At 53.7% G+C, this 25,153-nt stretch overlaps 10 protein-coding genes across 10 annotated transcripts; 5 read left to right on the top strand and 5 right to left on the bottom strand.

The window, feature by feature from the left end:
* Positions 1-926: 926 nt before the first annotated feature.
* QC762_100548 (uncharacterized protein) lies at positions 927-1,925 on the top strand. The gene is made up of 2 exons (XM_062884431.1): positions 927-1,464; positions 1,522-1,925. Exons 1-2 carry the CDS (start codon positions 1,064-1,066, stop codon positions 1,631-1,633), a joined length of 513 nt encoding a protein of 170 aa, XP_062747235.1. The 5' UTR covers positions 927-1,063; the 3' UTR covers positions 1,634-1,925.
* A 63-nt stretch (positions 1,926-1,988) lies between these two features.
* QC762_100540 (uncharacterized protein) lies at positions 1,989-3,011 on the top strand (the record flags this gene model as incomplete). Its single annotated transcript, XM_062884429.1, has 1 exon — positions 1,989-3,011. One exon carries the CDS (start codon positions 1,989-1,991, stop codon positions 3,009-3,011), a length of 1,023 nt encoding a protein of 340 aa, XP_062747234.1.
* Positions 2,880-8,455, bottom strand: QC762_100550 (uncharacterized protein). The gene is made up of 2 exons (XM_062884432.1): positions 4,046-8,455; positions 2,880-3,985 (listed from the first exon to the last, which is right to left on the bottom strand). The coding sequence occupies exons 1-2, from the start codon at positions 8,058-8,060 to the stop codon at positions 3,501-3,503; spliced, it is 4,500 nt and encodes a 1,499-aa protein (XP_062747233.1). The 5' UTR covers positions 8,061-8,455; the 3' UTR covers positions 2,880-3,500.
* On the top strand, positions 8,398-10,744 carry QC762_100560 (uncharacterized protein). Its single transcript, XM_062884433.1, has 2 exons — positions 8,398-9,581; positions 9,646-10,744. Exons 1-2 carry the CDS (start codon positions 9,032-9,034, stop codon positions 10,608-10,610), a joined length of 1,515 nt encoding a protein of 504 aa, XP_062747232.1. The 5' UTR covers positions 8,398-9,031; the 3' UTR covers positions 10,611-10,744.
* Positions 10,745-11,027: 283 nt separating this feature from the next.
* On the bottom strand, positions 11,028-14,257 carry QC762_100570 (uncharacterized protein; the record flags this gene model as incomplete). The annotated part of the gene is made up of 2 exons (XM_062884434.1): positions 12,807-14,257; positions 11,028-12,557 (listed from the first exon to the last, which is right to left on the bottom strand). The coding sequence occupies exons 1-2, from the start codon at positions 13,812-13,814 to the stop codon at positions 11,028-11,030; spliced, it is 2,538 nt and encodes an 845-aa protein (XP_062747231.1). The 5' UTR covers positions 13,815-14,257.
* Positions 14,011-16,536, top strand: QC762_100580 (uncharacterized protein; the record flags this gene model as incomplete). The annotated part of the gene is made up of 1 exon (XM_062884435.1): positions 14,011-16,536. One exon carries the CDS (start codon positions 14,011-14,013, stop codon positions 16,534-16,536), a length of 2,526 nt encoding a protein of 841 aa, XP_062747230.1.
* A 215-nt stretch (positions 16,537-16,751) lies between these two features.
* Positions 16,752-18,939, bottom strand: QC762_100590 (uncharacterized protein). The gene is made up of 4 exons (XM_062884436.1): positions 18,248-18,939; positions 18,094-18,198; positions 17,593-18,034; positions 16,752-17,536 (listed from the first exon to the last, which is right to left on the bottom strand). Exons 1-4 carry the CDS (start codon positions 18,416-18,418, stop codon positions 16,959-16,961), a joined length of 1,296 nt encoding a protein of 431 aa, XP_062747229.1. The 5' UTR covers positions 18,419-18,939; the 3' UTR covers positions 16,752-16,958.
* Positions 18,940-19,529: 590 nt separating this feature from the next.
* QC762_100600 (uncharacterized protein) lies at positions 19,530-20,633 on the top strand (the record flags this gene model as incomplete). Its single annotated transcript, XM_062884437.1, has 1 exon — positions 19,530-20,633. The coding sequence occupies one exon, from the start codon at positions 19,530-19,532 to the stop codon at positions 20,631-20,633; it is 1,104 nt and encodes a 367-aa protein (XP_062747228.1).
* Positions 20,634-20,843: 210 nt separating this feature from the next.
* On the bottom strand, positions 20,844-22,143 carry RPL23A (60S ribosomal protein L23A). Its single transcript, XM_062884438.1, has 5 exons — positions 22,091-22,143; positions 21,896-22,028; positions 21,580-21,627; positions 21,227-21,473; positions 20,844-21,155 (listed from the first exon to the last, which is right to left on the bottom strand). Exons 2-5 carry the CDS (start codon positions 21,907-21,909, stop codon positions 21,045-21,047), a joined length of 420 nt encoding a protein of 139 aa, XP_062747227.1. The 5' UTR covers positions 21,910-22,028; positions 22,091-22,143; the 3' UTR covers positions 20,844-21,044.
* Positions 22,144-22,218: 75 nt separating this feature from the next.
* On the bottom strand, positions 22,219-25,062 carry MAE1 (NAD-dependent malic enzyme, mitochondrial). Its single transcript, XM_062884439.1, has 4 exons — positions 24,024-25,062; positions 23,479-23,968; positions 23,188-23,431; positions 22,219-23,127 (listed from the first exon to the last, which is right to left on the bottom strand). Exons 1-4 carry the CDS (start codon positions 24,324-24,326, stop codon positions 22,350-22,352), a joined length of 1,815 nt encoding a protein of 604 aa, XP_062747226.1. The 5' UTR covers positions 24,327-25,062; the 3' UTR covers positions 22,219-22,349.
* Between the last annotated feature and the right edge of the window lie 91 nt (positions 25,063-25,153).

Here is a 25,153-nt window from a genome sequence, read left to right as displayed (position 1 = left end):
GCACAGGTCGACAAATACGTACAGACAGACATTTTCCTTGCCGGTACCTACTCTCATGCCGTACGACGCCAACCTTGGCTCGGCGACTTGGCCCTCAGCCGACTCCCGAATCTGAAAAGCTTTCCTTTTTTGCAGCTGATCTTGCATGAGTTAACGGACCCCGATGAAATAGACCACAACGAAGGAAACAAGCCACGGTTTTCCCGTAATCCAAGAGACCAGTCACGGTCTGTCCGATGTCATCTTTTAGCCCACATGTTCATTCCCCCTGATGTGCCCAGGGCCAGCCTGCGTTACTATTTCGAGACATCTCACTCTCCTAAAATGCGAAACGACCAGTTGGCTGAGGAGGTGAAAATGAATCTTGTCTGCGCCAAACACCTACCGTCCCAGGAGACGGAGGTCTGTGGACTGTGCTGGTGGGTGCCGTCCGGCAACCCTCCTGGTTGGGGGCTACCAAGCCTACCGGCGCGACGAACGGAGAAACCAGCAAAGACATGCAATCTGGTATGACATCGCCTTTGTGAGAGCTACCAAGTATCCTATCTTGCTCGATGGAAGTTGTCCACCTCAGGCTATCGATCCAGACAACATCGAGGTTTCGGGATGGGACATGTTTTTGCCCAAAGATGGCCGGCCCATGAATGAGTGTCTCCCAATGAGCAAGACCAAGGCCTGCCAATTGCTCGCGATTGTGATACGAGATGACAAGCAGGTGTCCAGTCAGTCAGCGTAGGATTAGCTTAGGTCTCGGAATATAGTGGGTGTCGCGGAAAGTTTGGAATTATTCACAGAACACTGTCCTGCTTTGGGACCGTGCTTGTTTCGCGACAGGAACGTGGCATTCCGTGTAGGTGATATGCCCCGTTTCCGCCACTTACCATCTTTCTTGTGTCGGATATGACTGGCCTTTTTAAACCCCGCACTTGGATAAAAGCCGAGTCAGTCTCTAATTACAGCACCGGATTCATGCCGGTAATCACCACTCACACTTAAACCATCAGCTTCGATTAGTCCCGCCTGCTTTTTGGATTAAGCCAAGATATCATATCCCCTTTTCCTAATGGCTGACGCTACTTTTGACAAAACCTCCCTCGAAGCCAAGTGCACGGCCTTGTCTGATGCCGCAACCGCCGCCCTTGCCACAATCTCGCTCGCCGGGACAGAACACAGCGAAGACCCAGACAACCAGATAGGAAAAGACTTGCCGGTGAAGTTATCGCCAGCCAGGGCTTTCGCCGCGAGACTTGCCATTTTCCGGGAGCATGCGACTCAACTCGCAGTCTGCGCTCAAGGAGCCGACGTCGTCTTGCCGCAACTAGGGATTGAGCTGGACAAGGCCATGGCTGAAGCTCAGCGAGTGTTTGCGGGGTTGAAATCCGATAAAGAGGGAGACGGAAGCGCGATTGAGTTCCTGAGCTCCTTATCGCGGCTGTTTGTGTTTGGCACGCAACTCTTGACCATGTGAGCTTGGCAATAGCCCATCACGACTATGTAGGAGACGCTAACAGCCATGGTCAGGAATGACAAACAGGAGCAAAAAGTCAAGTTGGAGTCTGAGGACGGGCGAGCAATCTTTGAAGCGGCAAGCGCTGCTTCGAGGGCAGTGATTGATGAACTGAGTCCGAACTGATTTCCTGATCTGGGATACCAGTGCGTGTGGGACAACAACATGCTTATCTGATGCTTCTGCGATATTTATGGGGCTGTGTTTGGTTTTCTAGAACGGACTGTCCGTGGTGTAGAAGAAAGACTGTTCAGCTGGTTGGCGCAGTCGGAGGCAGCCACCACGGCCAAGCCGCCACAATCTCACGCAGTGGTCAGGGGGTTCTCATTATGTTCTAGAGAACTTGGCAGAGTTTAGAACAAAACGCTAAAATCAACGACGTTCCTAACCTTGACCGCCACCAAGATTGTATAAAATCAGAGAGAGGTCAGATCATCCCTTCTTCAGGTCAACAGCGTTGTTCTTGATCCTTCCACTCAACATGAACAAACTCAAATCCTTCTTCCGTCACAAGGAATCTCCCCTCCCACCACCTCCCTCTCTCTCCCAGGAGATCACCCTTCTTCCCGACTCTGAAACATGGCAAGGCAACCTCCCTTGTGTCCACGGTCCCAACGACGGCTGCAACAAACACAACCCGGCCCGCAACCCCATTCTCTTTGACTCGTCCCTCCTCCCCAGCGGCTCAAAGACCAAACCCTCCAGCAATCAACCCCCCACCGACCCCTTCCCTTCCTCCTACGCCTTCCACGAGATTTGGTCCACCCTCAGCAAAGACCCCTCCCTGGGCTGCCTAACCACCCTCCCCCCAATCCACAAATCCCTCCCCCTCTCCATCTCCTTCTACCACCTCTACGAGCTCCTCAGAAAACACCGCACCAACACCCTCAACCCCTCCGAAGACTTAGGCACCCTCGCCTGCGCAGCCACCACTGGCTCCAACCCTTCCCTATCTTGGGTCCTAACCCCCCTCATCACCGCCCAAAAAACCCTCTACCTCGAGTTCGCCCTCGCCTTCATCCTGCAGACCGACCTAGGCGGCTGGACAGAGGCCACCACCCACGGGCACGCCGTCGTCAAGAACGGCCTCATCGGCTCCGGGTACAGGGACTTTAAACCCTGCTTGCACACCCACATCAAGTTTACGAGCGTCAAAGGGGAAGGGAAGAACCACGTGCGGTACTCGGCTGTGAATTTCACTACCACTGACTCGGAGGGAGCGGAGAAGAAGCACGAGTGGAAGAGTGAGGAGGAGGAAAAGAAAATTGAGGGTTTGTTTTGCGGGAAGTGCTACACCGAGACCGTCATGAGGATCAGACTAATTGGGGACAAGACGCTGGTGAGCGTGCAGGTGTACAAGGACTTGGGCGAGGGGCTGCATCCTGGTGATGGAAAGTGGTTGAGCTTGGTGAGACCGGATGTGGCAATTCAGAGGGACAAGAGTGACTTTATGAGGATACCCAAGGCATTCGAGACTGTCCTGGAAGATGACCAAGACAATTAGAGAGGCAGCAATGTAGTCTAGTATTGCTACCTGCTGCCATCGATGCTGTTAACGCAGTGTACCCGACCTTGATGCCATGTCCCGATTGCCGAATGCAAATCCCAGACCACGCTCTGCAGTGCAGTGAAAATGCTAATGCAAAAATACACATCGCTTTTGCCGCCCATGCTGTATGCTGCCATGCCAAACCTACCGCCCCAGATCCATCCATCCCCATCAAGTTCCTCTTCTCCCATGAGATTGGAAAATGACTGCTTTGACCCGAACAACTGAAAAAAACTGAGATCTTTAACTCTCTTCACCCGCTCCTTCTTGTAACGGAAAACGCGGCCTTTGACACCAGACCGCTACAAAGGATGACGCCATTCCGTCCAAACACTCCACACGACTGGTGTTTCCTCTCTCGTGTAAATCAACATACTTTCCTCCCATCAACAGTTCCTTTCCTCCAATTGACAACAAGAGATCGATCTTTTCATCTCCTACGATTTAGTTCATGGGTCCAGAATGCCCTGGATGTCCCGGATGACCGTGGAACTGATGAGGTGGTGGAGGGAAGGAAAATACCATTTGCCCTGCTTGTCCTGGCATGATAGACGGCGGACCCCAAGGCTGAGGTTGTTGCATGGCAGGCGGAGGCTGCAGAGTTCTCGGCTGCACAAGGACCGGTGGACCATGAGGAGCAGGCGGGGGCGGAGGGCCTCCAGGCAACGCAAGAGGCCCTGAGCCCATCATCATGCCCATCGGTGGTTGATGTGCTGGAATCTGATGCTGGACTGGTGGCAGAGCCTGAACTTGCGGTGGCTGCGGCAGCATTTGGGGCTGCGGTTGGGGTGTGCTCGCTCCCGAGTGATTGGCCGATCCAGGAGCCGAATCTTCACCAGGCCGGCCAGTCGCTTTCTCCGCCTTCTTGTTGGCGAGGGTCGTCCGGCGTTTTTCGACCGCGCCTTGCATCTCTCCCGAAGCCCAACGTCCTGTGTCATTTGTTAGCATACCGAAAACAACATGTTGTTGAGGGGGGGGTAAAAACTCACTTCTCATCGAGTAGCTCATCTTTTCACTTTTGCTCATTTCCGAGTAGCTCTTCTCTGGCGCCTCAGCCTGGAGCTCGGTCAAGGTTGGCAGTTTGCCTTCTGCATTCAACGTGGAGCCGCCCGGCTTGCCGCCACCACGGGAGCCCTTGCCGATTGGCCTGCCCTTGACAAGACCAGTCGTGTTGGTGAGCTTGATCCTCGTGATCGGTTTCTTGATGGCCGGCGGAGCGGCAGGTGGAGGGGGGATTCCGTGTTGGAAAGCAGGAGCCGAATTGAAGGTATGCAAGAACGGCCCCGGTGGCTGTCCAGATGGCTTCGCCGGAGCCAGCACAGGAATTGGTTGCGGCACCGGAGGGCTGCTGTAGATCAAGGTGGGTGCCTTCAAACCTCCGCTTGGGGGGGGCGGGGGCGCAGCTTGCTGAGGCGCAATCGGAAACTGAGGAGGCGCTTGCTCGACGGGAGGAGCCGGTGTGGGTTCCGGTGGAGGACGCGAAAGGGGAGTTTGACGAGGCTGACGTGGTTTCTTGGTAGCCGTCGGCTTCACGTTCGGTTCGGGATTGTTATTCAGTGACTTTTGAGGAACCTTGCGTCTCTGCGGGCGAGCCTCGAGCTCGGGATCATTCTCAAGCACAAAGTTGCGCTTGCGCTTGTCACGTAGAGAATACGTCGACTCGGTCGTCTCAGCAGTGCGATCGGATTGTTCAGAGGATGCGGTCGATGGTCTGGACTCGGGCTGGGCCGAGGCTGCAGATGGATGGCCGTAGAAGGAAGGCATAATAGTCTCGGGAGCCGGCGGCATGGGTGCTGAAGTTGGAGCCTTGCTAAACCGCTTGCTCTTGGCTACGGGTTTGACGGGTTCTGATGTGCGTGCAGACGAAGGTGCATCCACAGCTTCGCGCTTGCGAACTTTGGCAGGTTGTGTGGCATTATAGTCTTCGTCGCCCTGACTGCTATCCTGGGGAGGAACCGAAGAGGCCGACTCCTCGTCTGCGATTTGTCTGGCACGGGCTGCGGCTGCTGCAGCGCGTTGCTTGCGTGGAGACTCTGTCACAGACTCTGGGATGGGCGCCGGGTCGGTTGATTCAGTGACATCTCCGTTGGTGACAGCTGCCGTCGCTGTTTTGCGTGGACGCCTTGTGGGAGGGGCGGGGAGAGCTGGGGTGCCTGCGCGGCTGGCTTCCTTGCTCTGGTCGGCAATCTGACGAGGTCTCCTTGTTCGTTTCCCTTCAACAACATTGTCTTCCGCCAATTCGGCAGCCTTCTCGGTTCTCTTGCGCTCTCGGAGCCTTGTTTCCGGCGCCTCCCACCGCTGCTCCTCGGGATTCTGACGGCCAATCAAGGACACATGGTTATTGTGCTTGAAGCCATACGCCTGGGCCATGATGCGATCTTGCTCACGCTGATATTCGAGAACGGGGTCGTCAACATAGGGTTTAGGAGCCCGTGCACCTCGGAGCTCAAAGGGAGGAGGCCCCTTGATCGGCTCATCGTAGTGACGACGCCACGGCAGCGGCTCGTCATCCTTTTGGCGATTTTCCCAGTTGGCAATGGTCTTGTCGTTAGCTTGTCGTCTCTTGGAGTTCTCCTCATCGTCGATTATCCTTTTAAGTTCTTGGTACTCCTGCTGATAAGAGTGAAGGGCCTCGACGGCGGCGGCAGTCGAATTGACCAGAGTTTCCGTATCCAGCTCCTCAGGGTTCTCTAGCAGTGCAGCAAACTCGGCAGGGTCCCGGAGTTTAGGGAAAAGGTACTGACGAGGATAGTCCTTAGTAACCTCGATTGGATCCATTGCGCGCTTGCTCTGCCGATTTGGTATCGGGGCTTCATTTTCATCTGGCTCTTGGTCGTCATCTGCTTCTTGCTGGTCATCTATCCCATCGAACTGAGCATCGAGTTGACCATCATCTTCCGCAGCTGGCGACGGCGCAGCAGTTGGCAACTGTGGCTCCAAAGTTTCGCTATCTGGTAGTGTCTTCCTGGAAGGGCTAACTATAACTCCCGGCGCCGTTTGATGCTGGGGAGTAGACGTGACTTGAGCTCGACACTGGGCCTTGATGGCAGCTTGGTGAAGCCGCGCACATTCGTTGTTGAAATCTCGGAAAGTGATTGGAGGGAGGCCTTGTTCCTTGCGCCGCTTTGATTCTATCCGGTGCAACTTGTCAAAGTCCTTTCTCCTGAGTGGCCTGGTCACATCCCAGGTAACCTCTGACGTGATGTTATCCATGGGCATGGGAGTCGGTGTCGGAGTCGGCATTGGTGTTGGCGTGGGTGGTGCTTCTTCAGCGTACACCCATTCGGTATATGGGCCGGGCAAGATGACGTCCTCGTCCTCATATGGCTCGAGATTGAGCGCTGAGGCAAAAGGAGTCTCGGCCTCGTAGATGCGCTCCAACCTTGGCAGGCGCGCAGGTCCCACGGGCTTGGGCGCGCGCAAGACTGGCCGACTGGCAATTGTTGCGGTCGACAGCGACTGCGCTTCCGGCGGATCGACTTCGCGAGGTGATCGTGACTCTAGCTCGACAGCGCCGTCAAATTGGCCAGGCGCACTTTCCACAGCTGGTGATTCCTGGGGCTTTGGTTTCTGAACTGGCATCAGCTCCTGGGGGATCGCCTCGGAAACTGGCGATTCTGCGGCGGTAAAACTTTGTCTTAAAGCTGTATTGTCGGTTGACGTTGGCGCAATAGACTCGGAAAGCTGGGACAAAGCTACCGAGTTTTCAGTGGCAGGCTGAAGAGATTTTGTGGCGGGAGTTGGAAAGAGGGAAACTGGGCCAAGCTTTTCTGTCTGATGTTGTTGTTGTTGTTGTTGTTGTTTCAAATGGGTCCCGTTTAATTCAATGAAAGAAGGGGCGTTGTGGTGTTGCTCCTCATGGTGCTGCTCTTGACGACTCTGTTCAAGTTGAACGGGGCCTCGTGGTTGGGCAGAATTTGGAGCAGTCTCGGGCACATGGTCCAACGAGAGATCCATTGCCGATTCAATGCCGTTTGAATTCACTTGGCCATTCACCTCAGCGGCAGGTAAATTCAATCCCGTTCCATTCTCTGGTGCAGTCATCGCCGGCTGATTGATCGCAGCTACAGGGTCTCTCTGCTTCGACGTCTCTGGCTGCTGGTCTTGTCGCCTTGCTGGGTTAGTTCCTTCTGGAGATGAAGGTGCTGAATCCGATTCTCGATATGATGATTGTTCCGATTCCTCATCCGCATCCATTGAAACCCCAACAAGAATCGTGTCTTGCACGGCATCGTTGTCTGATGGTTGATCGATGTAGGCGCTCATTCCGGTGGGCAGTTTCTTGCCGGTATTCCGGCGACGCGATGCGGCGCGAGGGGCAGCAGGAGACTTGTCAGCTCGTCGACGCTTCGTAGTCGACGAGACATCATCGGCCTCATCGTCCGTATCATCTTGTGAATGGGCGCCTTTTCTCTTGCGTGGCCGGGCAACAGTGGGAGCAGCTGCCGTCATTTTCGGGGGCAACTCGGCACCGTTTCTCGCCGCAGCAAGGCCAATCTCATCGTCGAGAACTTGAGCGTAGTCAATACGAGTCCTCTTTCTAAGAGAGTGTCCACCTTTTGAATGTGCCTCGTCTTCACCCTCAAAGCTGGCCGTGGTGGCCGTCTCAAAGGTTTTGGCTCTCTTCCGGCCCATGGGAGCCTCGGGTGCCATTCCATGATTGGTTGGCGACTCAAAGGTGAAGCTCGAGTGAAAAGTGTTGCTTCTACCTGGCTTGTCGGTTTTTGGAGCGAATGCCCGAAAGCTGTGGTGTGCTGACGTGGTGGCTGTAGTTGGCATGCTCATGGGTGAGGAGGCGCGATGTGGTGTTTGATTTACCGGCCTGGATTTGTTCCCGCGTTGGGGAGCTGACTGGGGGACTTTTGATAAAAGAGAAACATCCGGAGAGACAAATGAAGGGCCTGGCGTATGAAGCGATTCCGGATATGGATGGTGAGATGGTGGTAGACCGGCACGCTGCTTCTTGGTCGCGCGCCCACGACCACCTCCACGACCGCGGTCCATGATAGGAGGAACGTGTAATTCAATCCACGTACCAGGACAGCTTGGTTAATTAGACTCGAGACGGTGAGCTTCCCTGGTGAGACTGACGGTGTAAGCCGGTGTAGAGGGTGTGGTGAGAGTAGTGTTGTGTGAGTGAGGCGAAAAAAGTGATGGCACTAGGCGGGCATCCAACGTGTCAGGGTCAAGGTCAGATCTGGTTGGTCGCTTGTAAATAACCCTCTCTTGCACGCCCGCAAATTGCCCCAAGTGAGAGGCAGCAGAACAGAACAAGAGGACAAGGGATGTCGTCAGAAACAGGGCTTGTGACTCTCTTCTCATGAACAGCCCTGGACAAATGTCGGATGAGAGATATCGGCACAAGCTGCCGTCAGATGCTGGTCTTGTTACGCTCCTCCTTGCATGTAGATTTCTTCTCACGTCAATTTTCTGGAGGTTCCCGAATAAGCCCAGGCCCCTGGCACTCCGCGCCGCCCGGCTATCCCCACTCCCACAGCTGGCAATCACCCGCCGGCTGAGAACCTGTTTGGACTGCAGCACTGCGGCCCAACCAATCAGCTGTTGCATAACACTCGGTGGAGCTAGCCGTTGATTTGATGCCTGGGCTCCCCTGACCTCTGCCATTTTGGCCCGTGACGCAACAACACCACTTTGCATTTCCACTGAAGAAGCTGTGGTGGTTGGCTTATGCATCGTTGTGTTTACGAATCTGCCATCGTGAGACTCGACTGTTATCTTTCTGGTCGTGTATTGCAGCCCATACGGATACGATTGTTTAGAACGACTAATCATAGCACTACATACTTCCAACCCATTATTGAGTTAACACCCCCACATTCAATCCCATCCAACCTTCTTTCAGGTTGGGCAGCCCCCGGTTCTGCTCGCACTTCTCCACTTGCAGCTCGCGACTCAAACCGTCAGTCCGTCACGGCGTCGCAAACAGTCGGAACACCAACCTCATCACCGCCAAAATGACCACCCACAAAGCAAAGGCTGCCGACGACGATATTGATGACTTGTTCAAGGATATCGGCGCTGATTCGGCCACCACTAAAGCCCCCAAGACAAAGCTGCCTGCAAAGGGCAAGCCAGACCCCGCGACCGATGACTTTGACCCCCTGGCCGAGCTCGAAACCCAACTCGGCGAGGAGAAGGCACCGCGACCTCACACACCTCGCATCCGCGAAAATGTACAGAAAGCTTCGCCGGCGCTGAAGCGCACATCTACCAACACCCCTCCTCCTCGCGCCGACACTGCTCGCAAGTCAGCCGAGAGTACCGGTTCCTACCATGCCACCCCCAGCGCCACCAGCTCCGACGAGGTGGAGAAGAAGCTCGAGCAACCTCAAGCGACAGCCACCGCATCGAGCGGCGGTGGTGGCTGGTGGGGTGGCTTGCTGTCTACCGCAACGGCAGCGATGAAGACAGCAGAAGCCGCTGTCAAGGAGATTCAACAGAATGAAGAGGCTCGCAAATGGGCCGATCAAGTTCGTGGAAATGTCGGTGCTCTGCGCGGCCTAGGTATGTGGTACCATATTTACGGAATGGGATTATGATCTAGACTAACAGGTGTGCTTCTGTTCAGGCGATGAGCTTCGTCACCGTGCCCTTCCCTCCCTCACCACAATCCTCCACACCCTTGCGCCGCCGATTTCCTCCCACGAGCGTCTCCTGATCCACATTACTCACGACCTAGTCGGCTATCCGTCACTTGACCCCCTCATCTACGCAGTCTTCAACCGGGTTATGGCTCAGGTAGAAGGAGGGGACCTGCTTGTCATTCAGCGTGGGCAAGAATCTGGTGCCGCATCCAATGCGCAACACTCTACTGCCGGCTGGCGCGACGGTCCATGGTGGAGAGTCACGGATGCTCCTGGGAGAGACTTGGGGATTGTTGGTGGACTAGTGGAAGGCTCCAAGCTGTGCAGGGCCAACGCGGAGGGATACGCCACCGACTACTTCAGCTCCCGTGGTGGGATTGAGACAGCTCGCCAGAGAGCCTTGGAGCCCGTCTCTGAATCCAACCCTGTGCGCTCGTCGGATATCTTCCTCAGTGTCCAGGCTGTTTCTGTCAAGGGAGACAAGGGTCTGTTTGCGGGCACGGCGGGAGAAGAAAAGGCCAAGCAGGACAGCATGGCCCAGGAGGAGGAAGAGAATCATGACCAAGTCGTGTTTGCCATTTACATTTTCGATCCCGTCCACGACATTCGGTATTCGGCTGTTAGCCAAGGGGTCCCGGCAAAATGGATCAAGTGGCTAGATGTTGCGCCTTCAGCGGGTGAGAGCGACGAGGATGAGTTTGAGGAGCAGTTTGGACGAGTGCCGGATGATATCAGGGACATTATCGAGAGCGGCGGGGTTGACCCGAGGGAATGGGTTGCCGAGTGGCTTGAAGAGGCGCTGAGTTTGTCGGTAGGCGTTGTGGCGCAACGCTATGTCGCTCGTCGCATGGGTGTAGGAGAGGGGGCTGGCATAATGAAGGGGAAGCAAAAGGTAGAGAGCGTGATGGCCGAGGGTGGAGGGGAGGCTGCCAGAGCTGGTCTCATTTAGTCACCTGATTGTACACGGGCAGTGTCATGATTTTAAGAAGGGACGGTTGCTCAAGTTTGAATGAGAATAGGTATTCTGGGTTCTTCCTCTGCCAAGACAACAGAATCACCACGACACTGAGCTTGCTTCTCTGGATGAACCTGAGGGAGCTTGCACGCTTGACATGTGATGGTCAGGGATATTGTCCGTGCTAGCCTGTTGTGGGTCCGATTGCCATGTGTGGGCGCTTGCAGCCTCTTATAAGCCCGACCAATGAGGTGTTACGCCTTGTGCCTTGGTGGTGGCTTACACAGTCACGGCTATGTCTTTTTAGAATAATAACAGGCCTTTTTACTACTCGTCCAAGCCTATCAACTATCTTTTAAGGCTTATTAGCTATTTTCGAGGCCTGATTCAGTCCAGTTGGCATACTTTACCCTACACAATCGTGATTTGTAAAGTGTTGCCCTGGGCCTGAAACGCATCCACGATGTCAGCTGGCCATTCAGGACAAGCCATTGAACTTGTGTCTTGGCCAGATTGAACAAGTCCGACCATCTCCTGGATGCCCATTCCTCCTGTCGCCCAGCGCGCCTTTTCCAGCTCTTGAAAGTATTTCCAGACAGTCTGAGCCTCCGGTGAAATTACATTGCTGATTTGCTGCTCACCGGGGCCCGAACTGTCACGCTTCCCGCTTCTCCTCAGGTCAGCCAGGTCCTTGGCGCTCAGTTCAGCCCGGAGTCGCAGCACATCATCTTCCTGGAGAGTTTCCACTACAACAACTCTGCTTTCGTCCCATGGTACATCTTGGTCCTCCCGTGATTGTAGCTGCTGAAACTTGACGAAAGGAGGGCGCAAGTATCCCCATGATAACACAAACTTGGATATGTCGGCGGATGGCACGGTGATGGTAAGGATCTCGACTTCGTGCTGGTCGTCCTCGAGTCTCCTCATTTCCTTGGTAACCACGCCATCGTATCTTGAGTCAAGGTGGCTCAGGTATTCCGAAAAGAAAGTGAACGGCTCCGATGGCCAGGAGGCCAGCTTCATCAAGGCCAAGTAACTCCACAGCTGACCCTGTGGTGTGACTACGCCTGGAAACAATTCCTCTAAACATCCAAACTTGGCGACAGCATCATCCACAGCTCGCTTCAATCCTCTCTGAAGATTAGAGGAAGAAAGATAATGAATAGCGATACTGCGTGCCCTGTTTGGTTGCCTGTTTGGGACAGTCTTCCGTCCGGCAACGAAGACCTCGACAAACAACACCTGGCTACAAAAGCCGACCAACCGAAACCGTTTCCCCTCTTGTTCTTTTATGGGACGCAGGATCAAGAACCCTGGCGTTTCTTCCTTTGTATAATCCCTGTGCAGCCAGTAGATGTGGTCGAATGGTTCAACTACTTTATCAAGGGCACTGCTCCGGTTTGAGAGAAGATACATCTCCATCTCGTTAGACCGCACCACAAAGGCCTTCCATTCGGGTTCCCTCTCAGTACGTGACCTGAAATGGTTCTCCTTGGTAAAAGGAACCTCAACAGGCACATCCGTACATGTCGCCAAATGCGTCGCTTTAAGGGTCAAGGCTGCTGTGTCTACATCGATGGTAGCTTCGGCCGTCCAAAGGGTTGATTCATTATCTTCTTCCGGCTGATAGATTGCATGACGGCCTGAATAAGACTTATCAAAGTGGCGCTTCAGGGCCTCGTAGAATTCCTGGAGAACACGTTCTGGTTCCTGGGATGTCCATGACACTCGTGCAGCTCCCCCTGTTCGAGCTCGGTAGGGCACCCAAGATGGATAATTGTCGGGTCGTTCTCTCTGCTGAGTGGGAGCTATGTAGAAGTTTTCGAAGGAACCAAGGTGGAACAGCGAGTGTGCGGCAACTCCTATCTGCGCGTGCATCCGGGAAATTCCGTAATCTGGCGTTAAATTGTTGTTAGGAACTAGACCCAGGAGGCTAAACAACTCGTCACGCGTGTCTGAAGCAGTCGACGAAGATGTCAGCAGTGTCCAGTCCAGGAGACCATGACGTAAGTAGCCTCCCTGGGATAAGTATTGAAACCACGGCGCAGGCGTACTGTCCCAGAGCTGTCTTGGGCGTCTGCCCTCGCCGGCCTGCCCGGGGATAGCATTGATGCTCAGTGAGTCAAAATCTATCTCCATATCGCGAACTGGAATTGATACTTGGCGTGACAGGAGAAGTTCTTGAATTACCCAGATGCGACTAAAGTACCGACACAGAAGCAACTGCCCCAAGTTTACTTTGCCGCCCAAGCCGATGAGCTCAGTCTCCCCTCCTCGCGACAAGGTGACTGCCTCTCTTGCTGAGAGTCGGACTGGGTGGGCATGTGTGGTGATAGGACTGATTTCAGGGCCCAAATAAACAACCGTTCGTCGACTGTTTTTGTAAACCGATCTCATCTTCGCCACCTGTGTTGCTCTCTCCAGCGAGTCCAGCTGGTTGATACAGATGGCGTCAACCCAGACCAAGCGATAACCTCGCCGCGGTCTGAGGAATCTCAGCATTTCCCAGCAATTTTTGGTCTGCAGCAACACGTCCCAGTAAGGCCCAACAAAGACTGGCTTGCAAAGGGTTCCGTCTTCATCTTCTCCGCCCCATGTATACGACACAGTCTCGTATTCCGGATAGCGCACATCGCCATACGTCTCGAGCGTCAAATGAATAGGTGTATTCACATCGTCCGTGCTTGGAAGGCAAATGAGTCGGAACTCATCCGGACCCAATGCCTTCTTATACGCGGTCCTAACTTGGATGTTACTGACCAAGCCCTCTGAGGAGTTGCTGTTCTCTGCTTCATTTCGGTCCACTGGTTCTTCCCTTGTGATATGCTGCCCAGTCCTTCTATAGGGTATGCCCGGCGGCCATGAAAGGTTGTATGCGCCATACGGCTCATCTGGCGGAATCAAAGGTGCTGTGGGATTCTGATGACCAGGGTCGGCAACAAGCTTGTCAATGTCTGGTGCTTGGTTGCATATCATGCAGTAGATGTGTGTTCCACCAGTCACCACCACATCAGGTGACATGCAAGTCTCTTGATGCCATCGACTCATTGTGTATGCTGATACCGACAGGGAATGGCCTTGGTTCTGGTCTTGAAGTGCGGGGAAAGAAAAAGATGCATGCTTCACCAGTCGTTGGGTGGGGGAGGGAGGGGCTACTGCAGTCGTTGGTTCGCTACGACTAGCACGTGAGGCCCTCATCAATGACCTGCAGCAAAGTTGAAACACAAAACGTCCATTGTCAATTCAAGTCGGGAAATGCCCATGAGGTCGCCTCGTTTCCCAGTTCCAACAGGAAATGGCCTGGGCCATTGTCCAATATCAGGCATCATCAGGGGACAGCTTCGTCTTGGAACAATGATCCTCCGGCATTCGGTGGTGCCAACTTGCAGACGTGATGCAAGCAGCTGGTGCCCAAACCAGATCCGAATTGGACAACGGCGTCATTTTCGTCGAGGTCGAGTCGCTCCACGAGGGCCCACGATGTCTCCACACTAGTACATCGGACATTTGGAGCCTGACGGACCCAATGGCACACTTGGGCGTTGCTCCCATTGGTCTTTTCCCCATAGCGTCGTTGCAACGTCTCATTGGCCCACTGGTTAACTGCAAGTGTCTCTTGGCCCTTCGAGCCCATCATGATAAGACTCACAAAAGTCGAAACAAATGTCGACCTGCAACTTTCCGTCTGCTCTTGTCTGACATGAACTCTCAGGAAGAACACCACCCAAAACCCAAAATGAGACTGCTCAATGTCACCACCCGCGAGGTGGAGGAGTTCTTTGAGCCCAGCATTCCTCCCTATGCCATATTTTCACACACTTGGGGTCCCGAGGAGGTGACCTTTCAGGATTTGGAGTCCCTTTCCGCATTTCGAAAACCCAGACCAGCTACACCTCCACCATCTTCATTACCATCTCTACTCGGCTCAAGCCATGGCTACATCACCGCCGCCCGACCAGAGCTGCCGCTGGAAAAGACCGAAGTCATGAAGCTCATGATGCTGGCCAACATGCTCACGGCTCTTCGCGGGCATCGTGATGCAAGCCGGTTCCAGCGCCAGTCTGCTTACTTTTCGCCCCTACCACCATCGCCCGAAATCGACGACGACCTCCAAAGTCACAGATCTTTCTCATCTTCCACAACCATGACGCCATCATCGTCACCGCCGTTAGCATTGCCGCCTCCTTCTCCTCCCATGAAACCACCACAACCGCAGATTCACCCAGTCCAACAAAAGGCGGGATACGCCAAACTCAGCTATGCATGCACCCAGGCTTCCAAAGACGGCCACTCGTACATCTGGATCGACACTGTCTGCATTGACAGGAGAAGCAGCAGCGAGCTTTCCGAGGCGATCAACTCCATGTTTGGCTGGTACCAAAAAGCGGCTGTCTGCTACGCCTATCTTGACGACGTTCACTTTGACAGCTACACCTCTGGGTACCGAACATGGAAGGATGACTTTTCTGCCTCGAAATGGTTCACGCGGGGCTGGACCCTTCAAGAGCTTGTTGCGCCGAAAAAGCTTGTGTTTTACGCCCACGGCTGGCGATTGCTCGGGACCAAGTCTAGTTTGGTCAAGACGGTGGAGAAGATTACAGGAATTGAGGAGGTGGTCTTGTTGGAGCCGAAGCTGGTTCACAACTCTAGCATTGCGCAGCGAATGGCGTGGGCTGCGGGCAGAGAAACGACCAGAGCGGAGGATGTGGCGTATTGTCTGCTTGGATTGTTTGGCGTCAACCTGCCAATAATATATGGCGAGGGATATGACAAGGCCTTCCTGAGGCTACAGGAAGAGATCATCCGCCGGACGGACGATCAGTCAATATTTGCCTGGGGCGCCCTAGGAAAAGAGGACAAGTCTTCAAAACGAACGCGGACGACACCCGAGTTGGATGAATTGGATTTCGAGGCCCTCTCGGGCACCATGCCGGTGCTGGCGAGATCACCTGCCGACTTTAAGGGGATGGAAAAGGTTGTTGTATCGCCACCTTCAACAGAACCTGTCTCCGACTACGCCATGACCAATAAGGGACTGCACGTCAAATTCAACCTCGTCAGCGCAAGCAACTCGGCAACACAGACTCAGCAACTCTATTTCGGCGTGCTCAACTGCCACTCCGAGGACGACCCTTCAAGGCGACTGGCGGTCTTGCTCTCGCAGACGGCGACGTCCAATGTGATGGTGCGGACTCGCTCGAGAATGCCAACCATGGTCTCGGTGTCGGACTTGGAAAAGGCTGAGCGGCGTGATATTTACATCCCCAACACAGCGGCAAATCGGCCACAGGCGGCAAAGGCGATAGAGGAGATTTTGGTGCTCAAGTATCCCGACCTCGTCGCGCCAGGGTATGAAGTTATCGATATCCAGAGCAAGGGCCATGCGCAATACAACAAGGAGTTTGGGACGTTGCGAGTCGGCGCTCTGGAGTCGAGGGTGCTCTATCAGCTGGCGGTGGTGACATTCTGGAACAAGCATCTCAAGTGCGGATTCGTTCTCAGGGTCATTGTGGACGGCGGAACGAAAAGGGCCTGGGTAGATCAGGTTCAACCTCAGGCCATTCCACAGCCCGGCGAGGTAGCCGAGGATGGGCAAGACATGGTCAAAACTGCCAAAGATATCTGGGTAGACCCTGGGCGTGTCGAGGTCATCGCCACTGGTGGGAGGAGGAGCGTCCTGGTTGACGTGACAAATCCGGAGAAGTACGAGGAGGCAGAGGGTCAGGAAGGGAAGGGCTTCATGTTGAAGCCGACAGCAGAAATCAAGGCCTTTGAGACTGTGACGTTTGTGGAGAAATGGGAGAGGGATTACATGCGGACTGTCAATGCCAAGATGGTCAGGAAGAACAAGGGTGTGCTGGAGCTTAGCATGAGCAGTTTGCTTTGGCAAGCGGCACAGACGAGTGATCAAGCGGAATAGGCGGACGGGTGTAGCGATTTCTTGCTTTCGTTTTTGGGGGGGTTTTCACAGGGTCCAACAGCACAGGATTCGGCGCATGGTCGGGGTAGCGGGCATTGGGAACGGATAAAAAGGTTGGCATCGTGGACTGAGCATACTGCTGGCATATTTCTTTTGTTTGCATATATAGCGTTGTCAATTTATGAACACTTACGGCCACAATTTGCTTCTTTCCATAGGTGATAGGAACAGCGTTTGCCACGGGTTTGTACCTGTTTCTGGCTTTCCCATGATAAAATTGAATTTCTAACCATGCCATTCTCGCCTGGATCATGGAGACGATTGGCCTGTCATTATGAGTATGGATAGGTATGTAGATATCATTAGGAACATATACCGCGTCAAACCCACCCCTCAGACTCCTCAAACCCTGAGTTCGATGGTCATCTTACCTGTGCATGCGGCTCTACCTCCCTCCCATCAGACAAAACACCATAGTTCCTCACCATCCGAATCGCCCCTTCGCTCTGTCTATCCCCCTCCTCGCCCGTACTGTGGCCACTCCTCCCAGCAGAAAGAACCGAGCCATGAAAGCTTTGTCTACCCAAGTTTTCATGTTCCCGTCTCTGCTGCTGCACCCACTCCTCAGCCTTGGTTCTCCTACTCCCCGACGTATCCGGCCTGCCAGCAGTAACAGGTGTAGCAGGCGGCATGACGACCCCAACAGACGTCTCAATCACCCCCTTTTCAATCCCGTATTGTCCATATCTCCTCTTTTCATAACCTCCCTCGGCATCCGAGATATGCCCGTTGAACTCCTGAGTCGAGCTTGACGAGCCACCGATGTGTATCCTCGGCTTCATCTTGATGGCGGGCATCGAAGACGAATATGATGGCGAGGTAGAGGTGGAAAAGTACGAGGGGAGTATGTATGACAGGGGAAGCCGGCAGACGGGAAGACAGGCGCAGATGATAGCGAGGTTTTGCTCGATCATGGTCCAGATGGAAGAGTCGATGTCGACTTTTTGACAATAGTCAGCTCATGGTTTCGGTCAGATACAAGTTAGAGATACGTACAGGTGATGTCTGGGCTGGTTGACGAAAAATTGAGCGTTGTCATCCGTAGAATCGAGGTTATTGTCGTGAATAGACCAAGCGCGAAAACACCCATCAATGCCAGCTTCTGGCTTGTCGGCAGATGAGAGGTGTAGATCGAATGCATGGGCAGCCCGAGGATGACCAGGTCGGTCGTGATCGAGAACGCGGCGTTGGCGTACCAGTTTGCCGTGATGCTGATGCAGGTGCCGGCGATGGACTTATCCCAAGCTCTCGGAATCGGGTTGCATTGCCATATCGAAGAGGCAGTTGTTCCGACCATGTAGAGAAGAATGACGGCTAGAAGAACAAGGCATGTTTTGCGAAACCATTGTTTGGGGAAGATACGGAGGTAGAGGAGGAGAATCGAGGCTTTGGTGAGGTTGATGGTGAGCTTGTAAAATGCTTGAGCGACGTAGAACAGCTGAGGGAGGTTAGATAGGTTGGTTAACGAGGTCATACAAGAACAGAAAAGACCTATACTTTTAGTGTCATCAGCCTGTTGGGCTTGGTAAGGTTGGCAATGTGCTGACCAAAGCCGTGGGCACATGATGCTACCATCAATGCCGATACGACAGTTGCGAATATCTTTAACAGTTAGCTTGCTAGTTGAAATCAGGGGTGGCGTCTAGCATACCGTTGAAACAACAATAGTCCAGTCATCCAGGCCTAGTCCAGACCATCCTCTCAGCTTGATGCGCGCCCAAAGGCGAACGCCGACAAAGATTGGCGCTAGGACGAAGAAGACGATGCAAGGGGCCTCGATTTGGTATGCCCTGTTTTCATCAGGCATGTTCCCGGAGGCCATGGTGACCTCAGAACCGTCCTCAGGAAACAAACCAGAACACACGAACTGACACCCAACAGTGGTCTGGATGTGACCTAATTATATCAACAGAGAACCACCTGTGATCATGGTGGTGTCTACCAAGACATCGCCCGTCTTTACCCAACAGAGCCCCGATACCTACATTCTTGGAAGGGAGGAACCTGGACACCAAGACACGGGTGCCGCCTTGGGATGGGCATGGAATTTCCCGTCTTGTTCAGTTCACCCTCTGGAAATCTGGAGCCTGCCGTGCTCACACCGAGATCTTCCCAGTGGCCAGAGGCTTCTGTGGCGCTAAAGGATTTTGGCAGGCCCCTCGAGGCAAGCAGACAGCGCCGATCATGGCGCCCCCGGATGCCGAAACAGATAAGCGAAGCTGGAGCGTGAATGGACCTAAACCTGCCGTTTAGGAGGGTTTGTTGTTTCTTTCTCGGGCTTGGCAGGCAGCCTTTTCATGCTGGACATATTTATCCAACACCCAAGGAGCGATTAAAAAGCAAGATCCATGGATGTTACTTCAAATCTGCGTAGATACTACAGATCTGTGCTGGGTGTTGAAGGGAGGAAAGTTCAGCCGTACATGTCTCACCTACGGTCGAGGAAACTCCGAATCGGGTGACCGCCATGCAGCGTTGATCTTTGATGCAAGGGCGAGTTATCGCACCACCTCAATATCACGGCCATCCGCTTGGCCGGGTTCCGATATTGCTTCTGGGACAAGAAATAAACCACTGATATCCCACCGTCATGACTGTATTCATCCCTGATCCCCTTAACTTGTTTCCCTGTCGTTGTCATGAGCGTAAAAGAAAAAGCATGTCAACATGAGATTCTTTTGGTGCCCACTGATTTTCGTGAAGTGGGATTCAGGGGCAAATATTCCAGTGTCTTGGGCTGGAGCATCTTAAAAGATGCTACACGACAGCCTTTTGGCTGACCCCAGCGATGATCTGGTGTGCCAGGCTGATCACGACTACCAACAAAATACCACCCTGGAAGGTCACCGCAACAAAGTTACCTTGGGGAAACAGTGGTCTCCAACTTGGGCTCTACCACTGTGCAGTTGTCTCGCGCAACTCCGAAAGTGAAGATGTTGTTCCTCGCCCTCATCTTGGCAGCATCAGCCGTAGCAGCCATCGCGAGCCAAAGCAAGACGGCGACCAACAACACGACCATCGACAATGGCCCCTTCCCAACCGACCTCAATGGTTCCAACTTTACATACCCCCACCCCTTCCAACTCTTCCATTTCGGCTCTCAGGGTCTGCCCCTAGGGATGGCCTTCATCGACCTTCCCCCCATCGTCGCCCCTACCGCAAACACCAAGCCACAACACGTCCGTTACACCCGCAAAAAGCCCAACCCCAAGCCCAAAATCGCCCTCTTGCTCCACGGCAAAAACTTTTGCTCCATCACCTGGTCCACCACCGCCGCGACCCTCCAAAAGGCCGGGTACCGCGTCATCATCCCCGACCAAATCGGCTTCTGCAAGTCCTCCAAGCCCGGCACCCTCTATCAGTACTCCCTCCACCAACTAGCCCTCAACACCTACTCCCTCTTGTCAGCCCTGGACCTGACAGACCCCAGCAACAATGGCATAACAGTGGTAGGCCACTCCCTGGGTGGCATGCTAGCCACCCGCTTCTCCCTTCTCTACCCAGACCTGGTCTCCAGCCTTGTTCTCGTCAATCCCATCGGGCTAGAGCCGTACCTCGAACTTGGGGTACCATACCCTGATCTTTCTGTTACTCTCAAGACGGAACAGACGTCAAACTACATGTCAATAAAGGGGTACGAGCAGAGCACCTACTACCTCGGGGCTTGGGCGCCCGAGTACAATGTGTGGGCGATGATGTTGGCTCAGATCTACGCTGGCACCGAAGCCCAAAACTTTGTCGAGGGTCAGGCGAGGGTGGTGGACATGGTGCTGACCCAGCCGGTCTTTTACGAGTTCCCTCGTGTCCGATCAAAGACACTGTTGATGGTTGGGACCAAGGACACAACGGCCATCGGGAAGCAGTGGTCGCCTCCTGATGTGAAGGAGAAGTTGGGAAGGTATGAGCTTATTGGAAAGGAAACAGCCAACAGGATGCCCAATTGCACGCTGGTCGAGTTTGAAGACCTGGGACACGCGCCACAGATCCAGGCACCTGATCGGTTCCATGCCGCCTTGCTCCAGTGGTTGAGGACGTGATCGATGGACGGACGAATGTAAATAAATAGAGATGGGTCGGTGTTGAAGTGACAAACACAATGAAACGACGGAAAAGCATATAACACAGCATCAACTGCAGCATATCAGTAGAAAAAAAATGTATAAAGAACCCGAGTATCCCCGAAAAGATGCGCCATCCCGCAAATGGAATCGAGAACTGATTCTGAATTGACCTGTATCATGCAGTTGTGGTATGACTCCCTAGCACGCCTCACCAGAAATGCAAAGCCTTCCCGATCCAGCCCAAGCCTTTTATGGCCTTTTGTGTCACGGATTCCTGTCCTCCGCCGTCTTCGGGGGGGAGGGGGATCCGCAAGTTCCCAGGTTCCAGAATCTTGTGTTCGTCGAAATTCCGCAATGCCCAAAATCAACTTCGCCCGAATAAACCCTTTACATGACAACACCGGAGTTGCTGGCAATACGGGGCCAGAGCTCGGCAGCCTCCTTACCGACGGGGCCGGTGATGGCAGAGCCCTTCATCTCACCCTTGGGGTTGACGATCTGTGGCACTGTTAGCCTCTCTCCTTTCAAGTCTTCCACTCAGCCCTGTGTTATGGATCGGGGATACGTACGACACCAGCGTTGTCCTCGAAATAGAGGAAGACACCATCGAAGCGCTTCCAGGGCTTGGCCTGGCGGACGATGACGGCGGGGTGAACTTTCTTGCGGAGCTCGGGCTTTCCCTTCTTGACGGTGGCCATGACCATGTCACCAACACCACCAGCGGGCAGTCTGTTGAGACGGGCACCAATACCCTTGACGGAGATGATGTAAAGGTTGCGAGCACCAGAGTTGTCGGCGCAGTTCATGATGGCACCACTATTTCCCTGTCAGCGCCCATATTCCTTCTTTCGTTCCGTTCGGCATTTGTGATCGCGTTGGAGAAACGTCGGTCGAAGTCGTCGGTTCAGGAGATCGAACATACACGGGAAGACCGAGGGTCATCTTAAGCTTGCCACCAGGGGCACCGCGGCTGGTTGCACTCTGTCAGCCAAAATCTTTGAACGAAGTGATTTGGCTCTTGCTTGAAGCCATCATCTCGAATCGCAGCCGCCGATCGCCAAAGTTGTTGTCCTGCACATCATTCCCCAGCTCTTTTTCGCAAGCTACTTGCCAACTTCCCCCCACAACTTTCCCCTCCTCCCAGCGAGTTCCAGATCCAACTTTGGCGGCGAGGCATGCGATTCGAGTGATTCGTCGGCGAAAATTACACAAATGGCGATGGCGAGGACAGTACTCACGATAGTTTGGCCATTGCGAATGTCTGGTTGCGGAAATGCGACTTGTCGTTGGGGAGTCGAGATTTCGAGGACACAAGGCGGGACTGGAATTAGACAGGCCTTTCGCGATAATTTTTGGTGTGGACCGAAAACCCTACCGATTTGTGAGCCCGTCACGTGTTTTTTTTGGGTGGATAAACCGATAGGACCCCTAACCCTGGCACTGGTCTGCTCTGCTTGGCAGGTAAAGTGGGGCCATCTGCAATGCCCCGCAGCTGCCTTTGCAGCACTCGCGCTCAACATTGATTCTACACAGTCGAGATGCCAGTGAATTGGCTCTTGTTCACCAAGTGAAGGGCAAGCTGCCTATGATCAAGCTTCTTTATATCCAGGTGATTCTCTCTTCTAGGGGCTTAATCGTGACTCTTACAGTAGTCCTACATTTCCCGAGACAAGCGACCGCTCAATGCAGCCATCAGTCGCGTGTTGCCAGACTTCCAACAACCCTCATCTCACCCTTTGCCTCTCTTGTAGCTCCCTCCTTTTCCACAAATTTGAGCGGTCGATACACGGGCTTCCACATTTGCTCCTCGATCCACTCGTCAAGATCGTCCTCATTCTCTGGAATACCCTGTTCTGTTGCAACACCCTCCTCCAGAGCTGCCTGAATCACCTTGCGGGCCACTCTTGCACTGACATCCCTCACGACCTCAACACCGGGCAACAATGGCTCAGTATCGTCCTTCAGAGCCGGGCTCAGCTCTGCCACCCCTCCCACCGCTGCAACCAGCATTTTGTCTGTAACAAGCCGAGCGCGACACAGGACAGACCCGAGACCAATGCCTGGAAACACGACACTGTTGTTGCACTCGGCAACCTCGATCTCGACCTCTTGTCCGTCTTGACCCCATGGTCCTTTAATAGGTTTGAACGGGCTTCCAGTTGCTACCAGAGCTTTTCCGTCTGTCCATTTTAGCAAATTAGCAGGGATAGCTTCGTGTAGGCGCGTCGGATTCGACAACGGAAGGATGATGGGGCGCTCGACATGTGAGGCCATCTCGCGCACGATCTCCTCCGTAAACGCTTTGGGGACTGTGGATGTTCCGATCAGCGCGTTTGGCTTGACTTCTCTGACCACGGCCAACAGATCTCTGTCCTTTCCACTCCACTCATCTTCAGACCTTGCAAAGGGCTTCTGAGTCTCTGACAGTGATTCCATTCCGGTAGTCAGTAGCCCTTGTTTGTCAATCAGCCTGGTAGTGTCAGCACCTCCTCCACCGCATGCATAAAACGGGTATTCAGGGTCAACGAACCAGATCTGCTTTGCTGCGTCTTCCTTACTGATGCCTCGTTCTGTAGCGATGGCGTCACGGACCTGATCAGCGATGCCAACGCCCGCCGTTCCAGCGCCGAATACCACCATGCGAAGATCTTCTAGGTTCTGCTTTGTGACATGCAGACCGGAAAAAATGGCGGCAAGTGTTACACAGCCGGTACCTTGGACGTCATCGTTGAAGCAAGGAATCTCCGGGCGGTACTTTTCGAGTAGTCTCCGTGCTGTCGCCCGTCAGACCAATGCCATCAATATGACAAGGCAAACTCACCATTGTCAAACCCAAAATCTTCAAAATGGATGTAAGCCTTCGGATACAGCTCCCGCGCCGACTTGACAAATGTATCAACAAAGTCGTCATAACGCTTGCCCGTCACTCGCTTGTGCCGGAGTCCAAGATACAATGGATCATCTAGCAGATCCTGGTTGTTTGTCCCGCAATCCAGGACTACGGGTAGGACACGGTTAGGATGGACACCAGCACAAAGTGTCGTGAGTGCAAGCTTTGCGATTGAGATCAGAATGCCACCGCAACCCTGATCCCCAATTCCCAGAATCTCCTCCCCGTCCGTGACGACAATATAATCAATATCATCTGGGGTGCCCCAAAGTGAAAGATCATGGTGAACACGGTCGGCATCGTTGATGTTGAGAAACACTCCGTCTGGACGCCGAAAAATACGCGAGTAGTTCTGGATGGCGTCACCTTCTGTGGGCGTGTATACTACGCTGAACATCTCGGGCAGGTGATCGTGGAGCAGCTGCATGCATGTCTCAGTTATCTGCATGTCTTTTGCGACTGCTGGTGTATCTCACCCTAAAGTAGAGCACCTCATTTTGTTCCTTCATCGAGGTCAAAAATGTGTTCTTGGAAAGATCATCAGGATGCGCGCTGTACTGTTCATACGCCCGTTGGACCTGCTGCTCCAGCGTTTGGATGCTTGGGGGCAGGAGCCCAGCAAGTTCAAAGTCTCGACGCTCTTCGTGGGTGAAGGCTGAGCCCTTGTTGAAGTATGGATGGGTGAGTAGGACGGTGCCCTTGAGCGCGCATTCTAGCGGCCCGCTTGTTGACAAGGGAAGACTCTCAAATTTGGACGACGGCTTGCCTTGGGATCCCATTGTGGGTGGATGCTGATGGGATGAACAATTTGCGAGATACGGAGCAACAGACAGCCTAGTAGCCACAGTTGTCTTTTTTACGAGTACTCTGGTGTGAAGAGAGCGGTTGCTCAGTGCATGGCATCGCCAGTTGACGATGACGTAGTTGGCCAAATGGTGCTGGCTAATCTCGTTCCACCAGCAAAGCACCCCACAACGGCGCAAATCACAACACCGATGGACCACGCCTACAGAGTCGAAAAGCGCTGGAAGAGATTCTCACACTCAGCCATTCACGATGAGATATGATCAAGTCAAAAATGTCGGGTCGCTTGGAGCCTCCTCTCTGTAAAAGTCCGATAAACGGCAGAGACGCGGACTATGATGGCCCATGAGTGTTCTATTCTTGCAGCAGAGATCATCACCCGCAACAGACCCGAGAGCCTGCCGCCAGTGACCCGTCCAACATGGCACAGCCCCTTCAAAGACCCGAGTACAAGACGTACTGAGAAGCGAAGGCCTCCCCAGAGGGAGATCTCACTGGTAAGAAATCCGGAGAGATTTTGAGCGGCTGGGAACGGTTGCTGCGTGGGCAAAAGAATGTGAGAAAAAATATCCTACCTGTGAGATACTTCCGTTGCTGCAAAATATTGTCTCTGCTCATTGTTTTAATCGGCAAGACAGCAGCGCGGAGTGTGACACGAGCAGCATTGCGTGAGTTTATACGACAGCAAATAACTGGGTGGTTTGTTTGATGTAGAGATTCTGGAGACGCGAAAAAAATTTGTGGTTTTGGAGGTTCGTGGGGTCTTGGGCACGGGCCATCCCGGCTCTCCGGGTCCGAACGC

The sequence above is a fragment of the Podospora pseudocomata genome (genome assembly GCF_035222375.1).
Source record: "Podospora pseudocomata strain CBS 415.72m chromosome 1 map unlocalized CBS415.72m_1.2, whole genome shotgun sequence".
Lineage (NCBI taxonomy): Eukaryota > Fungi > Ascomycota > Sordariomycetes > Sordariales > Podosporaceae > Podospora > Podospora pseudocomata.
Note: the sequence above shows the minus strand (reverse complement) of the source record. Positions and strands in the feature narration are given on the sequence as shown.